The sequence below is a fragment of the Carlito syrichta genome, unplaced genomic scaffold (genome assembly GCF_000164805.1).
Source record: "Carlito syrichta isolate Samal-C Ts95f unplaced genomic scaffold, Tarsius_syrichta-2.0.1 Scaffold111520, whole genome shotgun sequence".
Classification (NCBI taxonomy): domain Eukaryota; kingdom Metazoa; phylum Chordata; class Mammalia; order Primates; family Tarsiidae; genus Carlito; species Carlito syrichta.
Genome location: NW_007055616.1, coordinates 188,660 through 205,933, shown reverse-complemented (window position 1 = coordinate 205,933; position 17,274 = coordinate 188,660). Strand labels below are relative to the sequence as shown.

General features: G+C 41.4%; 1 protein-coding gene across 4 annotated transcripts in view; it reads left to right on the top strand.

The window, feature by feature from the left end:
• The window catches only part of THADA (THADA, armadillo repeat containing), a 355,753-nt gene that overhangs the window by 152,519 nt on the left and 185,960 nt on the right, over nt 1-17,274 (top strand). For all 4 annotated transcript variants that reach the window (XM_008069947.2, XM_021718159.1, XM_021718154.1 and 1 more), the window contains exons 27-28: nt 11,708-11,797; nt 12,907-13,038. In XM_008069947.2, coding sequence (XP_008068138.1) covers nt 11,708-11,797; nt 12,907-13,038 — 222 coding nt within the window. The remainder of the gene's footprint in view (nt 1-11,707; nt 11,798-12,906; nt 13,039-17,274) is intronic.

Here is a 17,274-nt window from a genome sequence, read left to right as displayed (position 1 = left end):
TGATGTTGGCCTTTTAAAGTAAGGCTAGCTTCTCAAACCAGGTGAAGGGGGGACAGAAGTGAGGCCCAAATTTTACCTATGCAATGACCATTTTGTATACCTAACCCTGAGTTGTACCCACATCTTTAAAATTTTTTTAAAAATTAAAAAGATAATAAAGAAAGTAAGGCTAGCTTACAGACCTTATATTGGTAGCTCAGAACATATGAAATTGCCTCACATAGAGGCACTATTAGAAATGATGATTTTTCACTCAAAAATGAATGTAGCTGTTGTTAGTTGGAGACTGGTGTTCTTATACTATCAGCCTCAGTTTTGGATTCAAGATGCTACAAACCTTTTGCTGTAGTTGAGAATCAGAGGCAAGTGAAGTTTGGATAAGCCCCTTAGATTATTCTGACATTCTCCTACCTCTTGAGGCTCTGTTTTATAAATGCAAGATTTGCTGATAGGGTGTATCCTTCTTCAGGCACACCACATGCATATTTAGCCAAGTCTTTGCTAGCTTGGGGCTGAGGCTGAGTTGAGATGATGCTCCCTGCAAATGCATGGTGCTTGGCTCTTTGTGTTCACAGTACTTTGGAGCCCTGGCTTTTCAGGTGAGCTGACCTAGAGATAGGATCAGCATTTTCTTCCAGGAATGAGAAGCCTAAGATATTAGAATAGAATGATACATCCTCTGTGCTCAAGAGTGCTTGTGCAAGGTCAAAGTTCTCCTTAAAAAATCATTTAGACTTTTCTTTTCCTTTTTTTTTTGTTTGGTCAGTGTCTTGCTCCATCACCCAGGCTGGAGTGCGGTGGTATGATCACGGACAACTGCAGCCTTGGCCTTCTGGGCTCAGGTGATCTGTTTCAATCTCCCGAGTAGCTGGGACTATAGGCGTGCACCATCATGCCTGGCTAATTTTTTGATCTGTTTGTAGAGATGAGTGAGGTCTTGCCATGTTGCCCATACTGGTCGCAATCTCCTGAGCTCAAACTGTCCTCACCTCAGTCTCCCAAAGTGCTGGGATTACAGGCGTGAGCCACCATACCCAGCTACGTTTTTCTTAAACCCTGTGTACAGTTGATGCTTCAAAGTCCCAGGCCATAAAGCATGGCCACAATGATTTTAACAATGTATTTTTGAAAAAAATGTAGTCAAAACCTACCAAGCTCCTAAAAACAAACAGTTAGTTATAGCATTCATCAGAGTTTAACTATGTTTAATGTAGTTTTTCACATTACCTCCAAGATAGCTTAGTTTGTAAATATTTGCTATTTGAGACAATTAGCTTTAGTTCAATTAAAACAGTGACTTTAATCTTAGAGTAGTGACTCCACAGCCCTTTTTTCTGGCAATATTGTGGTCAACCGAGCCAGCTATCTATCAGAATAGTTTCTAGATTATAGAGATAGAATTATATGGTCTGCATAAGTGAGAATGTTTGTTTTCCTTATTCAACCAAGAGATAACAGCCATTAATACATGACTTGTTGCCCTGGAAATTAATAACTGATTCCTCAAGAAAACACTCACTACTCACTACTCACCTTTTTATAGTTTATGGGGGAGATTCTGCATGAGCTAGGGCACTCAGGGATCCTAGCATTGAGTTCATACAGATATATCTTGAAGTGACTCCTTTTCATAGAATCAAAAGCCAGGAAAAGGACACTAACAGTGAAAACTGATGCTCTTGCCCAGCTTTGCTTTGAGGTGGTAAGAATGTAACAGTGGCTTATAGTGGAATGGTTTTGCTTTCTCCCTGTATAAAACACTGACCTTGTAAAGCTCAGGTTTACAATTTATTTATTTATTTATTTTGAGTTGGAGTCTCACTCTTGTTGCCCAGGCTGGAGTGTAGTGGCATGCTTGTGGCCACCGCAGCCTTGACCTGCTGGGCTTAGGTAATCCTTCTGCCTCAGCCTTCCAAGTACTAGAACTACAGGTACGTGCATGGTGCTTGGCTCTTTGTGTTCACAGAGTACTTTGGAGCCCTGGCCTTTCAGGTGAGCTGACCTAGAGATAGGGTCAGCCTTTTCTTCCAGGAATGAGGAGTCTAAGAGATTAGAATAGAATGATACATCCTCTGTGCCCAAGAGTGCTTGAGCAAGGTCAACATTCTCCTTAGAAAATAATTTAGATTTTTCTTTTTTTTTTTTTTTTTTTGTTTGGTCAGTGTCTTGCTCCATCACCCAGGCTGGAGTGCTAGTTTTTGTGATTTATCGCAGAGATGAGGTCTCACCAAGTTGCCCAGGCTGGTCTCGAACCCCTGGGCTCAGACAATCCTCTTGCCTTGGCCTCCCAAAGTATTGGGATTACAGACTGAGCTACCATGCCTGGCCCGTTTACAATTTATTAACAAGGAAATTTACAAATGTCATTATTTATAGTAGCAAGAAACAGGTAATAACCTAAAGGCCTATCATTAGGGATTAAGTAAATTGCAGACATCCATACAATAGGTTACTCTGCTGCTATTAAATGAATAAAAAATAGATAACTTTGCTTGACATTGAATGATTTTTACAGATACAGTTTAGATGTAAAAAAAATCAAGGAGGAGAAAAGCATATATAATATGCTTATTTGTGAGGAAAATAACTCTCGAAGATATGAGGAAATAGAAGATCCAGTCCTTTACCTACAGAAATCTGTGCTCTAAACTTCTTGTATGCACTGAAGTTTTAAAAAAGGAAATCTGAAATACTATTTTTTGAGGGAGGTTTGGGATCTCACTCTGTCGCCAAGGCTGGTATGCAGTGGCATGATCATGATTTACCTCAGCCTTGAACTCCTGGGCTCAGGTGATCCTTCTGCCTCAGCCTCCTGAGTAGCTGAGGATACAGGTGTGTGCCACCATGCCTAACTAATTTTTTTTTATTGTTTGTAGAGACAGTTGCCCAGGCTGATCTCAAACTCCTGGACTCAAGCAATCCTCCCACCTCAACCTCCCAAAGTGCTGGGATTACAGGTGTGAACCACCACACCCCCCCTGAAATACTGTTACATAGTTGTCTATGAGGAGGGCTACTTGAGGGGGTTTACTGTGTATTTTTTGAAATTTGCATTTATTACTGTTTTCATTAAAATATCTAATAAATGCTGGACACAGTGGCTCACGCCTGTAACCCTAGCACTTTGGGTGGCAGAGGTGAGAGGATTGCTTGAGACCAGCCTGGGCAACTTGGCGAGACCTCATCTCTACAATAAATAACAAAATTAACTAGTTGTGGTGGCGTGCGCCTGTGGTTCCAGCTACTTGGAAGGCTGAGGTAGAAGGATTGCCTGAGCCCAGCAGTCAAGGCTGTGGTGGCCGTGAGCATGCATGTCTGGCAAAACCAAAAAACCCAAAAATACCTATAAAAAAAAAATGAGCACATTTTGAGTAAAATGTCTAATAAATGTTTAATGGGTCTGTAATTTGGAAGGCAGTAAGGACTTCTATTTTTTAAAAATTTGATTTTACTGACTATGAAACAGGTGCAAAGGAATATACAGTGTTGGGAGATTTACAGAACAATGCAGTCAGTACTTTGGATCTACCACCTAGCTTAAGAAATAGAACGCTAAAATAGTCCTCCTTATCTGTGGGGGATGCATATCAAGACCCACAGTGAATACCTGCACCCACAGATAATACCAGATGCAAGCATTGCAGTACTCAGATTGAGCTGTTAGCCAAGTGACTAATGGGCTGGTCACGTATACAGCCTGGGTAAGCAGGACAGAGGGCTGATCAACGTCCTAGGCACAATGGAGTAGCATAGCATGAGGTTTTTTTTTTTGAGTTGGCGTCTCACTCTGTCACCCAGACTGGAGTGCAGTGGCTGCTCCCAGCTACCGCAGCCTCGGCCTGCTGGGCTCCGGCGATCCTTCCGCCTCAGCCTTCCAAGTAGCCGGAACTACAGGCGCGCGCTACCACACCCCGCTAATTTTTGTTTTTGTTTTTGTTTTTGAGTTGGAGTCTCACTCTGTTGCCCAGACTGGAGTGCAGTGGCCGCTCCCGGCCACCGCAACCTCGACCTGCTGGGCTCCGGCGATCCTTCCGCCTCAACCTTCCAAGTAGCTGGAACTACAGGCGCGCGCTACTACGCCTGGTTCATTTTTTAATTTATTGTAGAGATGAGGTCTCGCCAAGTTGCCCAGGCGGGTCTCGAACCCGCGGGCTCAGGCAATCTACTCACCTCAGCCTCCCAAAGCACTGGGATTACAGACTGAGCCACCGAGCCCGGCTAGCATGAGGTTTTATCATGCGCCTCAGAACAACACACAACTCAACACTTAGGATTTGTTTTAGATTTTGGGTTTTTCCATATAGTAATTGAGACCACATTTGGCCATGGTTAACTGAAAAACACAGGTAAAGATATCTGTGGGATAAAGATATCTGTGGCTTCACTTTACACGTTTCAGTTACCCATGGTCAGAAATGGTTTGAAAATATTAAATGAGAAATTTCAGAAATAATTCATAAATTTTAAATGTTGTGTCATAATGCCTATGTCATGCACCTCACTTCATCTCATCATGTAGGTAGTTTATCATCTTGTATCATCACAAGAGGGAAGACAGGTGAGTATGGTACAGTCAGATATTTAGAGAGAGAGAGAGACAGAGGCCACGTTCTTTTAACACAGTATATTATTATAATTGTTCTACTTTATTATTAGTTGTTAATCTCTTAATGTACCTAATTTATAAATTAAACTGTCTCATAGGCATGTGAGTATAGGAAAAACATAGCGTATATAGGGTTCAGTACTGTCTGCGGTTTCAAGCATCCACTCAGGGTCTTGGAATGTATCCCCCACAGATAAGGGGTCACGACTGTAGTATTCCATTTCTTAAGCTGATCTTAAGGTAGATCCCAGTGTTTATCCCATTGCTGTTCTTCTAGCCTTACATACATGGGTACTGCTGTGCCACCATGCTTTCACTTGTTGTGAATGTTTGGCTGCTAAGCATGTGCTTGCTCAAGCCTCCTGGTGCCCAGGTTCAAGTTTATCTAGGGTATTTATCTAGGAATAGCATTTTTGAGTCACTGGGTAAACACATCTCTGGCTTTCAAGGAAGTCCCACATTATTTTCAGAATTGTAGTAATTTTCATTTCTACCAACAGTGTTTAAAAGGTCAGATACTTGATAATGTCAGACTTTTCAGTCTTTGCCAATTTGAGAATATAAAATAGTATCTTAGTGTAGTTGAGCACCTTTTCTCATGTTTATTGGACACTAGTTATCTTCTGCAAATTGTATTTTGATAAGTTTGTCCATTTTTATATTGAGTTGTCTGTTTTTCACTTATCAATTCACTGTAGTTCTTCCTATATTCTGGAGAATGATCATGTAATTCTTAGATACATACATACAAATGTTCTATCCACTTGTGCCCTTCGTTTTTATTTTTAAGAAACTTTTTATTTTGGGAATTCTCAACATATGTCATAGCGAAGAGAATAGTATAATTAGCCCCTGTATATCTGTCACTCAACTTCAGCAGTTACCAACATTTTGCCAATCTTATTTCATCCATTTCTTACCATCCTGCCAGACTGATCTTGCAGCTTCTAGTGGTGACCAATAATATGAGTTATTAATATTATGAACTCATTACTTTTTCATTTATTTAATGGTTTCAGTCTATCACAGTATTTATTTATTTTGATGTTTAAAATGTCATCTGTTAGATCATTGTGAACCCAAAGCCTACAAATTGCTCTCATTCCTTTTACGTGACCAGTAAGTCAGCTTGGCATAGTTTCATAGATGGTGGGAGAAGACATGAGATACCTGGGATCAGAGATGAAGGGTAGCATGTTATAGCAGTACCAGTAGCCAGAGTGTCAGCATTTTTGTGCCAGTGTCTTGAGCTCCAATGCCCACAGGGCAGTGTAAAGAGGGGACTGGGCACAGTGGCTCATTCCTGTAATCCTAGTGTTTTGCAAAGCCAAGGCAGGAGGATCTTTTGAGCCCAGGAGTTCAAAGCCAGCCTGGGCAAACAAGAGCTCATCTCTACAAAAAAAATTTTAAAAATTAACCTGGTGTGGTGGCATTCACCTGTAGTTTCAGCAACCCAGCCGGCTGAGGCTGGAGGATTGCTTGAGCCCAGGAGTTCTAGAGTGCAGCGAGCAATGATCACACCACTGTACTCTAACCTGGGTGACAGACTGCAAGCCCATTTCCAGAAAACAAACCACAAAAAGGAGTATAAAGAAGGATAGCTTATACCTGTGATACCTTCACATGCTGTGGGATGCTTTACAGGAGAGGAACTCAGAGGTAAGGAACTTGGATCTTTCAGAGTGGACAGTAAACGTCTGCCCTTTGCTCCAGGGGGAGACATGGTATCTGCCAAGGCTGTTTGTCATATAAATATCCTTAAATAAAATCCAGAACAAAGGGTGTTTTGTAATATATGCAGTATTGTGAGAAACTAGTGAAGAGTCTCTGTCTCTTATTTCTAGACTATCTTGACTTCTGGTGAATTGTTCCTATGAATCCACCACATTGCTGGCCCCTTTGATTAATCGAATTGATAAGTTGGCATCAGTTCCATTCAGTTTGTCTCATACAACACTTAGTTAAGATAACTACCAAGTGGACTTGAAGCAGCAGGATGAGTTCATTAAGTATATTGCCATCAATCATGTTCCCCAGAATCAGAATCTCAGATCCAGTCAGCTGTCCAAATCCCATAAACCACCAGGGGCTATGGTAGAAACCCAAATGGCTTTTTCTCAAATGGTTTGTGTTGAACTTCCCATGTAGTCCAAACCTGTGACTTGAAGCAGACTTGAATGCCTTTCTGGGCTGAGGTGTTATTGATGTCTACTTCAGTTCAAGCCACCTGACACATTTTGTACCATGTTTTCTTGTTTTTGTTTTTAAGGCAGAGTCTTATTCTGTCACCCAGGTGGGAGTGCAGTGGCATGCTCACAGCCACCACAGACTCAACCTTCTGGGCTCAGGTGACCCTTCCTCCTTAACCTTCCAAGTAGCTAGAACTATAGGCACGTGCCACCATACCCGCTAATACCATGTTTTCTAATTGGATGTCTCTTGTAGTAGGAATGACAGACCACAGAGTGAGCAAAAATGATGAGTCCCTTATACCCCTGGGAAGCATCTGTGAATAGCCATGCATGGCCTTATTTTGGAGAGATCTTCATAGTCATCTGAGAGGCTGCATCATCTCCTGTTGGTATTTACTTAGACATTTGAAATGAGCACCCCTAAGACGCAGAGGCGCAAGCCATTACGTTTTGGGGAGGGATGTAAGTTAATGCCTGCTTTCACAAAAAAAATATAGTGTCACTATAAGGAAGCCCTTGTTTACAATTTGGGGAGCTCCCTACATCACTTGAGATGCATACACTGATAGTACCTCCAACAGGGCCTTAACAACTAGCTGGTAGGCCTTAAAGTTCCTGGTTTATTCCAGATCACTGATTCTAGTCCTTGGTTTTGGAGGGACTGCTTGGCTGCGGTCATTCCAGCTTGTCCTGCTCTGCCCACACTGGCAACTGAGTGGCATTCAACTGCCTCTTGCAGTGACTGAGTCTCCAGAAAAGGGGAAGGAATCCAGAGGTATTGACAGGTGTTTTGCAAGGAAGGGTAAGGGGCTGGAGCCAAGGCTTCTCTGGAAAGTTAAGGGCAAAGCAACCATACTGTGCTCAGAGCCCTCTGATGGAGGACGACAGGCCCAGCAGTGGGTTAAATGTAATGGGCCACCGCAGATCATTTCCTTGGTGAGGAAGGCTCTAGGGACAATTTCAGAAAACAGACCGTGAACATTCCTCCTTCTCCTTACCTTTACCTCCCGGGGTCTGAGGTGTTCCCTCCCCAGTTGTCAAGGTGGTTCTCTCTTTACTGCCTCAAAATAAACCGTCCCATTTCTGTAGTTATAACTAACTTCCCAGCTATTCCCTGTATGCAACCAGACCTTCTGTCTAGAATGGTCAGGAGCAAGAGGTACAAGGCATTTTTATAAACTCACAGAAGCCCCTGTGTCCCCCAGAGGTCACCTTAGGAAACTTCAACAAAGTGTCCTTGAGCAAGTGGTCTTATGGTATGATTTAGGGCCAGAGCAGTCCTTCAAGAAAACCCACGTGGCTAAACAGAATTAAGTTAGAATCTTCTAGGGATTCTTTGGCCAGGCTGCCACATGGAAGGAGTACCAGCTAAGCTGTCTGGGGTTGTCATTAGGGAGAGAAAGCCATATCGTGCCAAGAATGGTCGGAGCAGAATCCCAGATTTTCAAAATAGGTCAAAAACCTCATGCAATTATTATTTTGTATTTTTTCTTCATGCCATTTTTAAGTCTTTAATTCAGTAGAATTTAGTTTTATATGTAGCAGGAGCCTGGGATCTAATTTTAATTTTGTTTATGTGGATAATGAGTTACCACTGCACCTTTCTTTCTGAGCTACAGTATCAACTGTCTCACACATCATCTGCAGATATGTATATGTCTGTTCCTGTGCTTTGTCTTCTATTTTATTGGCTTACTTGTACCTACAATGTCCTGGTTACTCATATATGACTTTTTTAGCTCTCTGATTGGGTGAGTCCTCCAACCTTGTTTTTGTTTAAGATGATCTTTGGTGCTCTTACTCTTGGCCCTTGGTGTGTCTATATACATTTTAGGGTCTACTTGTCAGGTCACTGACACAGACACACACACACACACACACGTGCACACATACACAATTACTGCTATGATTGGAATGGCATTGCATTAATGGTCAATTTGGGGAGAATTTCATCTTTATAATATTGAACATTCTAATTTGTGAGCGTATTTCCTATTGAAGGCATTTCTCTATTTTTTGCAGCATTTCCCTATTAAAAATATGATATACCAATGTAGAAAAAAATAACCTTGACCCGACCCTCTATCTCTCACCAGACAAAAAAAAAATTAATTTAAAATGGATCATAGACCTCAACATAAAAGCTAAAATCATAAGGTTTCTAGAAGAAAACAGCGTATCTTTCTTAGATAGTTAGGCAGAGATTTTCTAGAGAAACTATTGAAAGCATGAATCATAAAAGAAATATAGATTAATTATTGGACTTCATCAAAAATTTAAAACTTCTGCTAATCAAAAGACAATGCTAAGAAAATAAGTTGGCGGGCAACCCCTTCGGGTCGCCTCTCACTGTGAGAGCTTTTCTGTCCTCTCAATAAATCCTGCTTCCTAAAAAAAAAAAAATAATAATAATAAGTTGGCAAGCCACAGACCAGAAGAAAGTATATACCACGTATATATTTGACAAAGAAAAAACAGGCTATTAAAAATGGCAGCACATGCCTATAATTCCAGCATTTTGGGAGGCCAAGGTGGGAAGATTGCTTGAGCCCAGAAGTTTGAGACCAGCCTAGGCAACATAGTGAGATCTTGCTTCTACAAAATTAAAATTAAAAAAGAAAAAAATCAAAAAATTAGCTGAGCATAGTGACATGCACCTCTAGTACCAGCTGTTCAGGAGACCGAGGCAAAAGGATTGCTTGAGCCCAGGCAGTCCAGGCTGTGGTGAGCTGTTATCATGCCACTTCACTTCAGCCTGAGTGACAGAGTGAGACCCCAACTGAAAAAAGAAAAGAAAAGAAAATTGGTGGCAAATATCCTGAACAGATACTTCACAAAAGGCCATGCCAATGACCAAAGCACATGAGAAGCTTGGCTTTGTTAGTCATCAAGAAAATGCAACTCAGAATCTCAGGGAAGTAGCGCTGCATACCACAAGGTGGCTAAGATGGAAGGAAGAAAAAGAGACAGCAACAAATGTTGGAAAGAATTTGGAGCCACCAGAGCTCTCACTTATTGTTGAAAGTGTAGAATGGTATCGCTATTTTGGAAAACTGTCATCTTCCTAGAAGGTTAAACATACTGCAATTTTATTCTCAGATATTAATCCAAGAGAAATTAAAACATATGTCCACAAAAAAACCTTGTACAAGAATTTTATAGCAACTTTATTCATAATAGCCCCCAAATGGAAAGAACCTATGTCTTTCAAGAGAAGAATGAATAAACAAACCTGTATTTTTATGGTGGCATGCTATTCAACAGAAAAAGAACCAGACCTTGATACATCACATAACATGGATAAATCTCAAAACCCTTTCTGTGTGAAAAAAACTACAGTGAAAAATTGTGTAATTAATTTTATTATATTTATATTAAATTCTAGAATAGACAAAGCAAAACTGTGTTGATAGAAATCAAATCAGTGATTCCTTGGGGGGAGGTGAGAATTGACTGGGAAGGGACGTGAGGGAAATTCATGGGATGACAGAAATTTTCCGAGTCTTGATAGGGGTGTAGGTTACATGAGTGTGTGTATTTGTGGATCAGATGGTACACTTAAAATATGAACATTTTGCTATGTGTAAAATATGTTTCAGATGTAACATACTGAGTCTCTCTTAATAAGGACTTACATTAGAGTTGATAAACGTAGACAGGTTAGGAAATATCTATGTCACCTCTTCAGAGTACTTCTTTAATAGTTATGAAGACCGAATATTTTCCTTAAATACTATATTTTGGTCAGTTTTGCAGTCTGGAGAACTATTTTTAGGAACTTGGCAGAGTTTGAGAGTAGCTTTTATAAAGATGGAAAAGGGGCCGGGTGTGGCAGCTGATGCCTGTAATTTCAGCATTTTTGGAGGCTACAACGGGAGGATTGCTTGGGCCTAGAAGTTTGAAACCAGCCAGGGCAACTTAGTGAGACTGTGTCTCTACAAAAAGTTTTTTTTTTTAATTAGCTAGACATAGTGGCACATGCCTGTAATCCCAGTATTTAGGGAGACAGGCGAAAGGATTGTTTGAACTCAGGAGTTCAAGACCAGCCTGGGCAACATAGCAAGACCTAGTCTGCAAAAATAAAAAAATTAGCCAGGTGTGGTGGCTCAACTGTAGTCCCTGCTACTTGAGAGGCTGAGGTGGAAGGATTACCTGAGCACAGGAGGTCGAGGCTGTGGTGAGCCATGATCATGCCACTGTACTCTAGCCTGGATGACAGAGTGAGACACCGGCTCAGAAAAAAAAGGTAGAAAAGGTAATCCTTACAGGTTTAGCGGCATTTGGATTTCCAGAACCCCACACTCCAAGTCTGTACTTCAGGTACCATGCTCCAAGTCAAAGGTTCTCAAGTCAAGGATCATTTTGTCCCACAGAATACATTTGGCAATGTCTGGAGAGATTTTGATTGTATGATTGTGGGAGATGAGTGTAGTACTACTGGCATCTATAGAGAGGCCACGGAGGCTATTAAACAACTCACAATGCATAGGAAAGCTCCCTGAAACAAGAATTATTTGGTCCAAAATATCATTGGTGCCAAGGTTGAGAAAGCTTGTTCTAGACCCACCTTTATCACTGAAGCTGAGTCAGTCACAGTCAATCAGATGTTGACTGTCCTCATAGTTCAAAGCGATTGTGGAAACTTGGCATTTTCACAGACTACATATTTCTTCCCTGACAGAATTTAATTTGTAAATATACATAATCTTAAATTTTGAGATAAAAGTCCATGCATTAACAGTACTTCCAAAATCAAAATTATATGCATGCTATAGCTTTTGTTTTTAACTGCATTTCATTAAATGTTTTAAAAATGATCTTAGTTATTTTCCTTTAAAGAAATAAAAAGGCTTTATTTTCAGATCAGAGGAAATAAATGATGATTTATCTTTCCCTGCTTCGTCCACAGAATGACAGGGAGAGAGTTTTTCTCTCGTTTCCCAGAACTCTACCCCTTTCTTCTCAAACAGCTAGAAACTGTAGCCAACACCGTGGACAGGTAAGAAGGGAATTGGGTGGGGCAAAATGAAATCAAGGGTGTGACTGATGTTGCCAATTGAGATTTTCCCTCTAGGAGCTGTTTTCAATGAACTTCTTCCTTGTAACATAGATGACTTTTTATAAAAATGCTTCTTTATAGCTGCCTGTCTCTCTGTAGTGGACTTGTACTGAAGTTATGCAAAATCCTGTCTTTATAGTATGTTTTAGATTTTTAAAATCCTGTTTTTGGTTAATTTTATCAAACTTAAACCCATGTTCAGTGCCTACAAGAACTAATTTAAACATACAGGGTGATTTCTTGTGTTAAGAAGTCTGTGTTTGTACGTTGATTATGCTTAAGGCACACCTGTCTTTTTTCTGCCTGACCTGTTGCAGCATACCATTGTGAAACTGCAGCAGTTAGCTGACTGAACTGGTCACCTGTGATCAGAAATGGTTCTGGTCTACCTGAGCAAAAATGACCAGTGGCCGTAGAAACACAAAGAAAGCCATTAAGCGGGCTTCCAGTTTTCTCAGGGTGATTGAAAGTTCGCAGTTGTCCTCTCAGTCTCATTCTATAGCTGGCAGTGGAATTCTTAGTCTTAGAACATGTGCTTTTGTATTCTTCTAATAATTTTTCACTTGATATGAATGTACATTAATTGTCTAATTGAAAGATAAGTGATATCAATGAACATATGAACATTACTTCTGTTTGTGATGCATTTCCACACATTCGTAGTTTATGCACACATGCTTTTTTGGCCCTAGGAAGTGACTGCCTATTCATATTTTCTTAAATACATTTGGGTTGAAGGTTTCATATTTCATACTCAGAAACGGGCACCTCTCTACTGGAAGAACAGTTCTCATCAAAGCAGCAGGCTCTAATTAAGCAAATGATTAGCTTTGTGTGTGCAAAAGTCCAGTCCTCTGCTTTGCCAGTAGTTTTTTCTCATGATGCACATTGGGAAGAGAGGAAGTAAATGGAGGAAAAAATGAAAAAAGGAAAACTATCCCCTTACTGTAGAGTCTAACTTCATGTACATATCTAATGAGAGAAAATGTTTGAAGACAGTGCCTCACCCCCTGCATTTTGAATGTTTCACGTGTAACACTCTTTTTCAGTGATGTGGGAGAGCCCAGCCGTCATCCAAGCATGTTTCTCTTGCTCTTCGTGTTGGAGAGACTCTACCCTTCCCCGCTGGATGGCACTTCCTCGGCCCTCAGCATGGCACCTTTTGTTCCCTTCATCATGAGGTAGCATGACGCTGTGTGCAGATGGTGGGGTGGATGTGGGGGCCTTGTGGGAGTATTTCATCTTGGTCTTATTTCAGAACTTACCATAGTTTTTGTATTTGGGAGGGGTCTTGTGAAGGCAGGGGCCTGGGGCATGTTGCCATTGCCCCAGCTGGTCTCCAGCGGTTCAGGGGAAAGTGCTTCTGTGGTGGGCAGGAGCTGGTCAGAACCTGTGTAAATCGTGTTTTCCTTAGAGCCCTGCTTGCGCCATGCAGGTGGGCATGGGGTGTTGATATGAAACACACCTTTTGAAAAACATAGCTTAGTGTTTGCATTATCCCTGTCTCGAGCCTGGCCAGCACAGGGCAGGTTTGGTCCTGGTGTGCGTCCCCATGGTTTGTGAGGACATCAGGGCATCTGGCTCTTTACTCCGGGGGAGTCTGCTGGGGGCTGCAGGGGGTAGCATGTAGATGGCAATGCCATGTGGCATGAGTCCCCCTCATCTTCTCTTGCACGTTTGGTGTACATAAAAAAGAGCCACGAATAGGGAGTCCGAATGGAATAGGATCAGGATGGGCCTTTTGGCCTCCAGAGCCTGTTAACACTTCCAGAGTTACAGGCATCTGCTACCTTCTGATTACCAAGTTCATTTTGGATCAGAGACTTCAGCATGTAGGCCTCCAAAAAAGTATGTACTTTCTCTTAGGAAACCTTTTTAGAAGCCTGTCATGCTAGTTAGCTTTTACCTTTCTGCTTACCTCTTGACAAGACATCGCCTTCATTTCTGTGTATCTGCTGAAAATGGAAGTGGACTTGGAGCAGGATAGAACCTAAACTCAAGAAAGTGTGTTTGTTATTTATGTGGCGTCCTGGGTTCCACTTCCTGGTTTCACAGAGCTGACTTGTGCATTTTAATGTGAGAAACCACTAAACACGAGATTCTGGCTTGTGATTGCTATAGCCATTTGTTTGCGCCAAGCCCTGGCTGTGGCTGTGTTATCTTTGATCACAGAGATGACTCACTCAGACTGGTTTTTGTTTCCTGATACAGAATTACCAGTCTCCCTCATCTAGCATTTGGTGATTCATTTTGGGAATCTGGGTGGTAAATTTTACTTTCAGGGGCCCTAAAAATTGTTCTTTCATGAATAACTAAAAGGAACTAAGAAATGTTTTCACCAAGTTGCTGCAAGGGGAAAAGGCCTGTGTGTAGAATCACAGGGTACATTGGACACAGAGATCTGCTGTGGAACCTTGTCATCTGTGCTGAGAACATTCAATTTATGGAAGCTTTTTACTGAGCAATCTGATGTTTATTGCATCCTAGAAACAAAAAATTACCACACTGAAAGTAACCTTCCAAACTTGTTTCATTAGAGTGCTCATATTACTAGTATATTCAAAGTACTTATTATATAAAACAAAGATTGCATTAATATAGAAGATTTAAATATTGCTCTGACGCCAGTGTACTTAGTGTATCATTTTTTAATCTCAAAGCTACAAAATAAGTAATTTACAATCATGATATCTTCCCAGTGAAAATGCTATAGTCAGTAGTTGCTTTCTACCTGAATAAAGATTCATAAAGCACTACCAATAACAGAAGTGCCACAATTGATTTCTTATTAGAGAATCAATAATCTCTGATTTGTTGAATGTCCATGTGTGTTATAAAACAGTGTCTCTCAAACTTAAAGATGTAAACATATCACTTGGGGGACATGTAAATTCTGATTCAGTTGGTCTGGAATGGGACCTGAGTGTCTGCCCTTCAAACAAATTTCCAGGTAATTCTGGTGTTGCTAGCCTACAGCTCACACTTTGAATAGCAAAACCAAATGTGGGCTAAACACCATCAGAACCATAGGCAGGCATACACACATACATGTGCGCGTGCACACGCGTACACACACACACACACACACACACACACACACACACACACACATTTTATTAAACCAGACAATAGGAGGGTTCTGCTTGGTTAGGCTATTCAAGGGTTTTCTGTTTTGTTCTGTTTTTTCTGTTTTGGTTTTTGAGTCAGAGTCTCACTCTGTCGCCCAGACTGGAGTGCAGTGGCATGATCCTTCCACCTCAGGCTTCCAAGTAGCTGGAACTACAGGTGTGTACTGCCATACTCATCTAATTTTTTGACTTATTATAGAGGCCAGGTCTCCCTGAGTTGCCCAGGCTGGTCTCGAACCCCTGGGCTCAGGCAATCCTCTTTTGACCCAGGAATGCAGAGAACAAGAAAATATTCTAAGCAGAGAGGTCAGTAGGAAGTAGACCAACCTTTGTTTAGCCTTGACTTTTATGGGCACTGAACTGGACGTTTTGTTTACAGTGACTCAGCGGAGGTGTCACCAATCCCATTTTCCTGTTAAGGAAATTGAGGTCCAGAGATCTGGAATTTGAATGCAAGAGTTCAGGGCTTGTCGAGAGTATTAAATGTACTTTCTCTGTTACACCAAAATAACCAGCTGCCTTTTGTGCAGCCTTAACTTTCACCATGCTGAGTGGGCCTTGGGGCCTGAAATGTATGCAGCTGAGAGATGAGGAGCCTATAACCACCTTTGGTGCATCTGAGGATAGGCTGTTTTTAGGATGATGCAGAAGTGATGTCCCCACCAAGCGTGGCATCTGCGCCTTCCTTTGCTTTTCCTCTAGGAAAGGTGATGAATTGGAAGGATCCTCCAAATGGGATCAGGCCCACGTGTGGACAGTTGCTGGGGGTTACAGGATTGGTTGAGGGCCAGATACAGAGAAATACTGGCTCTTCTTTCATCACCACCTTCTGTGGTGAAGTGGAAAGCCCTCGATTTAGAGTTTGCTTTGGGTTTCTTCAGCCTACTACAAGGACAACCCATGCTACCCCAGAGTGTTCTCTGGAGAGATGAACAAGACACAGATTTTTCTTTTTAAAATAGCGAATTTGTTAAAAAAAAAAAAAAAAAAAAAACTGTGTATATTTGATTTAAATACCTGTGAGAAAATTACTTCTGAAGGTGTAAGGTTGATCATGAAACCTGTCATTCCAGGCGGTGTTTATGGTTCTGGTCATGGACTGTTTTGATTTGGGGTAGTAGCTAAAAAGACGGACGTAAGCACAGTGGATGGGTACTGTTTTCTTTTTGTAGCATTGTTAATGGCCATGTATGTAGTTGGAAGAGCTCTAGTCAGGCTCATGGCTACTATGAGGTGAGCTGAAGCAAAGTTTTCAGCTTGTGGGAGTAATGCGGAGGTTGCTCTGACTGTGCCAAAGTGTATTGCACAATGTGAAGAGCAAACCTCCACCCGTCATCTGGTTTCCCTTTGATTTCTGTATACTTACCTGCCATTTCCTTCCTCTGTAAGGTGTTTGTGAGTGTCGTGTGTAGTTTTTGTCCTTCACCCCGTGTTTAAGACTATATCCATGCTTATTTCTCTGTTGATTGTCTTTGTGGACTGAAATCTTAGAAGTTGCTGATTTGGATTTTCCAAAGTTGCACATGTATGCCGTTATGATTGTTGCGTCATCTTGGAACAGAAATGATAATGTTAATCTCAACATCTTGTTTACATTTTTTTTTTAATCCAGTGTATTTGATGTGCCTGTTGCTGTGCTGGATACAGATACATAATCTTTTACCATGTGAATATGCTGCCTTTAATTCAAGACCATTCATTCTTCTTTTCAAATACCACAAAGCAGAGCAATCCATGCTTTAGAAGGAACCTTGACTGACTCTGAAAACCAACCAGGGCCCACCTGTCTGGGGCTTTTGAGAGATGAGAACGTATTTTCAGAGACCAAAAGTCTCTGGACATGCATGTCTTTGAGTTCCCTTTCACAAGCAACTTTCAAGTTTCAGTTGAGGAGCTTTGGGTACCACGTATGCCCCAAACCTAGGACCGTGGAGTCCCAAACGAGCAAAGGCCCAGGACTCAAGAGACCTGGTTCTGTCCAGGCTCTGTCACTTAGTCACTAGCTGTAGCGCTTAGATGGGCTGTTCACCCTCTCTGGACGAATGTGGTACCTGTGTGTATACAGGTATCGGTTCAGACAGAAAGTGCCTTCCATGCAGATAGCAGGTATGGTTAATACCTGTGATAGAAATATTTTCACTCCCTTTTGGGGGATACTTTTAAAAGGAGTTCCCCTATCCCTACTCTATTCTTTTTCTTATTTTCATTGCAAATGACTTTCAGTACTGTTCTCCAATCCATCTAGCCATTATTCTCTTTAGACAAGTTTTCAGCAACATCTGCCCTCCC